The following is a 7,469-nucleotide window of genomic DNA, read 5'->3' as shown; positions in this document are numbered from 1 at the left end:
GTGAGTAGTTGTTTATTTATTATTTTTTAATTTGATTATTATACTATTATCATGATTATTTTTTGTGATATTCTTCTAAGTAGGCTGGAAAGTTGGATTAAGATAGGTTTAAACAATTCTTCCAGCTTTTTTTTTACTTCTTCAAACAGGTCAGGAATTGTCAGTTAATCAGTTTAGATTAGAGATTATTACAGTAACTAAAAGACCTCAAGAGGAAGCAAGTAGGAGATGGTGGGTATGATCCAATTCTTTTGAAGGCCACACGAAAAAAGGTAGGCCTGATTTTAGTTAAGATATATAGTGTGTTCACTCCATTATTAGATTAAAATAAACCAGATCGTTTTCCTCTCTTTCTCTGTGAAAAGAGCACTTTGTTTGCTTCCAAACCTGAAAGAAGGACAACCAGTCTCGTGGCTCAATCATGTTCTGATGATGTGGTCGGACAAGATTTAAAGAGAAAAAATTGGTTTAACTTTCTCTCTCTGTCCAGTCATGTCACCCGGTTAGGGATTCAGTCGGGAGACTAGCATGACGGTCATTTTCCATTTGCTTCAACCGTTTGGGGGTGCCATGTCATGGGAGACTGGCAGGGCGGACCATTTTCCATTCGCTTCAACCCTTGGGTGCCATATCACCCGGCCTGCAATTCAACGGGGAGACTGGTAGGGCAGGTCATCTTCCATTTGCTTCAACCCTTAGCCCGTTAGGCTTCCTCCATTTTGAGTAGGCGGTTTAACAGGCTTAGGCGAGTATAGTGCACCGCCTAGGCCCTGAAGTCTCTGACTCAATTAGCCTTTCCGGGGCGAGTACATTTTCCGGTAGGCTGAGTATAGAGCACCACCTAACCCCTGAATTAGCCTCTCCGGCGGAGTACATTTTTGTGTTCCGATCTGTGGTATTATTTCTTCTCAATATTTTAAGGATAGTGAAATTATTAAATTCTGATAAACCTATTTTTTTTCCTGGTGAAGGAAGTGGGATCCACAAACATTCTCTAAGGCAAGCGTGCTCGAGAATTTCCCACTCAAAGACTTTATTTATACTTCTTTGCCAGATTTAAACTCCATTATAGAAGTCCCATCTCTCTCAATTTGAATCATTTCTATTTTGGTTTCTTTGGCCAGTTCATTCATCAATCAATATCCATTTTAGAAAAAGAAAAGTGTACACTTTTAGTATATAATGACCAGTTTTTCTGCTGTTTGACACCGTCCTCCCAATTAGTTTGATATATATGTTGCATTGTACGAGTCAGATAACCCGTGGGAGAAATGTTAACGATTGTGTTACTTCTATATCCGTTAGGGTTTGCAGAAGCCAAAGATTTAATCTCAAGATTTCCCCTTTTCTTTTCATCTTTGCAAATGTCAAACCTTACAACAAAGGATCAAGATACAACTCAGAAACCTTCTCTTTTCCTCTTTGCAAATGTCAAACCTTATCACAAAGGATGAAGGGACAACTCAACCTAATGGAATTAATATGTAGTATCCTACAAGAGTTGGTGGAAGCTTCACCAAGGTTTACAATCTTTGAAATAAAGATTGAATTCTCTAAATTCATACTCTGACATACTCCGTCGAAGCGTTAATAAGAAAATTCTAAGATCTCATGAATCCACAGTCCACTTCATCATCAGAACCATTAGGTCAACTATATGTCACCAATCAACCTCCTATTGGTGGTGACTACTTACTAGGAAGGTCCATTACCACCCTGCAGGGACCCTCCTAACAGGTACCCGATCACTGCAGCTACAAATTGACGGTCCACTTGCACACCGAGGATGATCCACCATAATGAAACTTGTTTGATGACTCTGTCTCTAGGTATAAGTATAACCCCTCTACCCGCATTAACCTACTAGACAAAAGAAAATGTGTTTTCTTTTTTTGCCTACTATATGTGATGTGAAGATGCTGAAGGATTATAATACATGATTATCAAATAAACAGGATACTCTAATGCTTATTATAACAAAAATAGTTTCCGTCTCGAAGAGAAAGAAGTTGGCGTAGAAGGATAGCCAAACTCATTCAAAAGCTTAAGTATCCTTTCTGATTCTGTACAGGAGACAATGATATAGGCCATTAACAGAACAAGAAACATAGAAGAGTTTTCATACAAGTAATGCCAAATATCTGAGTTTTATACGAGGTCGAACCTACTGGTCTCCGTTGATTCCGAAGATACGGACCTTGTGCATATGTGGGAACTTGGCAACCACCAAAACAAATACAGCAAGAGTGTTGAGGAACAGCACTGGTTGTTGGTAGTCGGTAGTGTGCGAGGCTATCAAGTACCTGGAAGAAACAGCAGCAATGTCAATTATATTACTTTACACATGTAGCGAATTAAATATTTCGACATGTATCCGCGGTACTTCATTTTTCTTCACTTAATTACATGGAATGTGACTTCGCACTTGAAACATATACTCTAAAGTGGAGGATGGATTATTTACCGTCATAGGCATGAAATATACTTGGCATCTACAGGAAACTAGTAATTTAATTTCATAATAAACTGCAATGCGATTAGGTTTCCTATCAGATCTAAAACTTCTGAGAAGTTTAACCAAAAAAGCTATTGGATTGCAAAAAACTTAACATATACTGCAATTTGTTTCCTACGGTAATATTATATTGAATTGTTGTATGTTCATATCATTAGATCGAATCATGAATTTTGAGCACTACCAAGTAAGGATCGCCAAGAGGGGCTAGCCAAAAACAAGATACAGAGCTTTTGAATTCCAAGCCCCCTCTCCTTTGAGCCGCCCGACACCGGACGTGGGAGGGACAGGATCGGTGATATGGAAGACAAGACCAGCGAGCATGTTTCCAAAATAATCTACATTAATGTGCATTTATTTTATTTTTGAGGAGAGACTCTTAAAGTCGTAACTCATATTCTTGGTGGAGTGGATGTAAATTTTGAGTTTCAATGGAATCTTAGGTTTCACAATATGAGATGCGGTGTTTCTCTTAATCATATGATCCAGCTAGTTATCTGAATCTACTTTGTTATAATCAGATTGAAATAACACGATTTTAACATCATTATACCCCTACAGCAATATAAATGCTCAAGTCATGAAAGCGGAAATGGAAACATATCTATGTTGCTCAGAAAATGATATTGAAATTATTGATGTACTTACAATACCACAGGTACAACAGTCAAGAACTTTCTGTTGCGAGTAAGCTGCTTCCCACTGTCAATTTGTTCCCACCAAGTCAATCCATTATAGATCCCCTGATCCTCAGAAAATGGTGTTCCTTTCTTCCAATGGAAAAACTGATAAGTGACCTGAAAATAGAAACATAAATCATATACATTTCCCATACTTAATTACAAATTCTAAGGTGACTATTCGATGAAGTTCCAATGTTCACTAGCAGGTTAATTTCAAGCCTCTCATGCATGCGCCATGAAAAGATAAGTTCTGAACTTTTGCCTCTTGGGCCTTACAATACTATTTTGCAAATATGTTTCAGAAAAACGTATATTAAGTAAATACTTTTCAAGAAAATATATATATTTGTTGCAAAATCTATTAAAAAATAATTCATAAAACAATATTAGCTTTCAAACATAATCAACATATTCACCACTTTTACCCTGAACAACTAGTCTTGCTTAGAAACATCATAATCAGAAACTCGCAGCTATATATATATATATATATATATATATATATATCACAATTTATAACCTGAACAGTTTTATAACATGCAGAGACAACCTTTACTTGTAACTAAAAAACAATAGAAGCTTCATCACACAATTTCTATGCTTATGCAGAATTCAGGAAATTCTCCTAAAATGTAGCAACGAAAACTGGCAATGTAAAATGCACGAAACCACGAAAATTGAAATAATGAATTCACACTCAATAGTTTCGCAGGATATGTCAGAGAATATCGTCATTGAAGTTTTTCTGGCCTTGGTGAATAGAATAATAAGTAAAATCTTTGATAAATGTTTTAATCAATGAAAGTAAGATAACTGAAATGTGACAACTCGTGTTGAGAAGAAACTGAAACCCCTAAGCAACACCAAAGTGAATGTCCAAGCTATGGCAGGGATCAACATTTGAAGTAAGACTTTTGTTAAAACTTAATGAGTATGCTGAAAAAGCACCATAGCGCCTTTGATGTGCCGCCTCTATGGAAGATTCTCTATTTTATATTTTGGCCCATGAATTTCTGATTTAGCACCTTTCAAGTAATGGTGAATATATTGGTATTCAGATACGTAAATTCTATGTATACTAATATCAAATAGCCAAACTCTATAGAGTATGATGTGTATAATTAACATATCTTTGTAATACGTATGTCCCAACCCCCAGCCCCGACCCCGCCACAGCCCCTCCGTCCCAACCCGTAATTTCAAACTCCTCTTCCCCACCACACTTTTCACCCTAACAATGAATCATATTTCTCCAACCAACTAGGGTAAGTATAAAAATTAGGTTAGGTGAAGATGGCGAAATGTTTTAAAGCACCAAGAGGGGTGTAGATGCAAATAGGAAGTCCAGAGGTTATTTCTATGTAAATTTGATGCATACTAAGCAAACTCAAAAACCATCTTTACGAGAAATTCTTCCATTAAATACTCTCAATAAACAAAAAATCCCCAAAAATGAAGCCCTAATTCTACGTGCAACAAATCAAAACCCAAATTCAATAATCAAACCTATTTAAGAATCCCCTAGTTATGAGGTAAAATGGATTATGGCATAACAATTCACATACAGATCAACCATGAAATGAAGAAGAAAATTGTAACCCTAGAACATTAATTAGATCACCTCCAAATAGCCAATTTTGAACAAAAGAATTTGCATAGAAGAGATAAATTGAGAAGCAAAATTGAGGTAACTGAAGGTGAAAGGAGAAGAATTGAATCTTACAAGGAAATGAGAGAGATTAACAATAGTCCAAGCCATTCCAGGAGAGCAATTGAAGAGAGATAAAACCATAAGCCATGAGAAGAAAAGGATTAAAATATAAGTAGTCCAAACACCTGGATACATAAACCATTCTGTGTTTTTATTCAGATCTGGTGGTGGTACTGCTTGTACATACAATTTCCCCATTCTCTTTTTTTTCTCTCTCTCTTAGGAGATCTGATTAAAATCAATTAGTAACCATTAAAAGAAGAAAACATATCAGTCGCAATTAGAGAGAGAGAGAGAGAGAGAGAGAAAGTGATGTTGTATTTAATAGAGCTAATCGTATCTCTACATATGACTTGGTCATTATATTTTTAAATTTGAAAAGTGGTTGCATATCTGATGCAATCTCAATTTGAATCCCATGTATATCTCAGTCAATGTAAATCTAGTTGTAACTAACAATTCAAATCATTATAAATATATCACTCCCTTGAACAGAAAACTCAAGGGAGAATTCTCTGTTTTCATGGTATCTAGAGCCCACGGTTTCACTTCTTCTCTATAGTTCACCACAAAGCCGGTTCCCATGGCTGCTTCTTCCCAATCAACCACAACTCAATCCCACCTTCCCACCCTTACTAATCTGGTACCTCTGGTTTCTGTCAAGTTGGATAACACTAACTTCCTTACATGGAAGAAACAGATTATCCCTATTATGAAATCACAAGATTTGTTTCATCATATTGAAATCTCGGCTACTCCTCCTCCAAATCAGATCTTTGATGAAGCATTGAGTATGAATATTGTAAATCCGGCATTCATTACATGGACAAGGATTGACCAGACTTTAATCAGTTGGTTGAATACCACACTCTCCCCTTCGGTCTTGGCTCAAACTCCAGAATTTGGTACTGCTCGTGAGTACTATTTATACCTGGATTCTACTTTTTCGGCACAAAATAATGCTCGGAAATCTCAACTATTGCTTCACCTTCAAACTATTCAGAAAAATGCTATGTCCATGTCAGAATATGTTGGAAAAATAAAGGAGATCTCTGATGCTATTGCTGCATCTCATGTTCCTGTTCCTGATATTGAGTTAGTACTACATACATTACGAGGTCTCAATGTTGATTACTCGCCCTTTGTTACTGCAATAGAAACAAGGGAAAATCTTCCCTCCTTCTCTCAGCTTCTACCTCTTCTATATACTCATGAGATGCGTCTTCTTCAACAACAAACACCAACTTACCAATCCACTGCTCTATTGGCCAGAAGTAACTCATCAACTGGTCGAGGAGGGCGTGGTGGAAGGTCTGGATATCGAGGTCGTGGTCGAGGTCAAGGGGGTTGGAATCGGAACAATAACAATAATCAACGTCAGTCGATTCTTGGTTCACCATCTCACACTCTTCCACAAGCACCCTGTCAGATATGTGGCAGAAACGGTCATACGGCATTTTACTGTTATCATCGAAATGATCAAAACTATCAGCCCAATGACGTGCCTCAATCATTTGCTGCCTATCACCAAGGCAATGAATATTCAGATCCTAACTATTATGCTGATTCAGGTGCCTCAAACCATATGGCGCATGATTCAAGTCAAATGGTAAATATGAATACTTTTAATGGAAATGACCAGGTTTCTGTTGGAAATGGTTCGCTTTTGCCTGTTAAGAACGTCGGTAATGTTATCTTATCATCTCCTTCAAATACCTTGACTTTACGTAATGTTTTTCATGTCCCAGCAATTACAAAAAATCTTCTTTCGGTTTCACAACTGACCAAGGACTTAGATTGCTTCGTTGTGTTTGACAAACATCGTTTCTTTGTGCAGGATCGGTTAACGGGGAAGCTGGTCCTTCAAGGTCTTAACAAAGACGGTTTATATCAATGTTCTGCTACAGCTTTTCGTGATTTTCATAAGAGTCTTAGGAAATTTCATTCGTGTCTTTTAGGGTCCAAGGTAGTCCATAATGTATGGCACATGAGGTTGGGACATCCTCATTCTCGTGTCTTCTCCAAAATTATTTCTAATAAAAAGATTGTTCCTTCTGTTCTAAATTCTTCGTGTGCAAATTGTATTATGGCAAAACATCATCGTTTACCTTACAAACCATCAACTACACGCTCTTTAGCACCCTTCTCAAAGGTGCATTCTGATTTATGGGGGCCATCACCAGTTGCTTCTAACTTGGGTTACAAATATTTTCTAATTTTAGTAGATGACTTCTCGAAATTCACTTGGCTCTATTTTTTGAATTCTAAATCTCAGGCCTTTGATTGCATAAAAGACTTTCACTCCATCATACAAACTCAATTTAATGCAAAATTGCAAATTTTTCAAAGTGACAATGGTGGAGAGTTTACCTCTCACATCATGAAAAAGTATTTTCGAGACCATGGTATTTTACAACAGTTTTCTTGTCCTCATACACCACAACAAAATGGTGTTTCAGAGCGCAAAATTAGACATGTTGTCGAAACCGCACTTGCACTCATGCATCAAAGTCACCTACCCAAATCCTTTTGGCCGGAGGCCTTCGGTACAGCCACTTAC

General features: G+C 37.2%; 1 protein-coding gene and 1 long non-coding RNA gene across 2 annotated transcripts; one reads left to right on the top strand and one right to left on the bottom strand.

The window, feature by feature from the left end:
* Window positions 1–1,940: 1,940 nt before the first annotated feature.
* LOC147534649 (uncharacterized) lies at window positions 1,941–5,231 on the bottom strand. Its single transcript, XM_086647586.1, has 3 exons — window positions 4,922–5,231; window positions 3,164–3,312; window positions 1,941–2,303 (listed from the first exon to the last, which is right to left on the bottom strand). The coding sequence occupies exons 1-3, from the start codon at window positions 5,105–5,107 to the stop codon at window positions 2,165–2,167; spliced, it is 474 nt and encodes a 157-aa protein (XP_086503712.1). The 5' UTR covers window positions 5,108–5,231; the 3' UTR covers window positions 1,941–2,164.
* Window positions 5,232–6,507: 1,276 nt separating this feature from the next.
* LOC147534648 (uncharacterized) lies at window positions 6,508–6,964 on the top strand. The gene is made up of 2 exons (XR_015227574.1): window positions 6,508–6,594; window positions 6,747–6,964. It is a non-coding gene; the product is annotated as an uncharacterized LOC147534648 (long non-coding RNA).
* The last annotated feature ends 505 nt before the right edge of the window (window positions 6,965–7,469 follow it).

This window comes from Eschscholzia californica, unplaced genomic scaffold, assembly GCF_041429995.1.
Source record: "Eschscholzia californica isolate CP2 unplaced genomic scaffold, dmEscCali1.0.p SCAF_6, whole genome shotgun sequence".
In the NCBI taxonomy this organism is placed as follows: domain Eukaryota; kingdom Viridiplantae; phylum Streptophyta; class Magnoliopsida; order Ranunculales; family Papaveraceae; genus Eschscholzia; species Eschscholzia californica.
This window is presented reverse-complemented; position numbering and strand designations above follow the sequence as displayed.

Excerpts from the sequence above, each read along its gene's own strand:
- LOC147534649 (XM_086647586.1), bottom strand. The coding sequence starts at position 5,107 with ATGGGGAAATTGTATGTACAAGCAGTACCACCACCAGATCTGAATAAA. Across the intron at positions 3,313-4,921 it reads TTAATCTCTCTCATTTCCTT|GTCACTTATCAGTTTTTCCA; the intron begins GTAAGATTCAAT and ends TTCTATTTTCAG. Across the intron at positions 2,304-3,163 it reads ACTGTTGTACCTGTGGTATT|GTACTTGATAGCCTCGCACA; the intron begins GTAAGTACATCA and ends TGTTTCTTCCAG.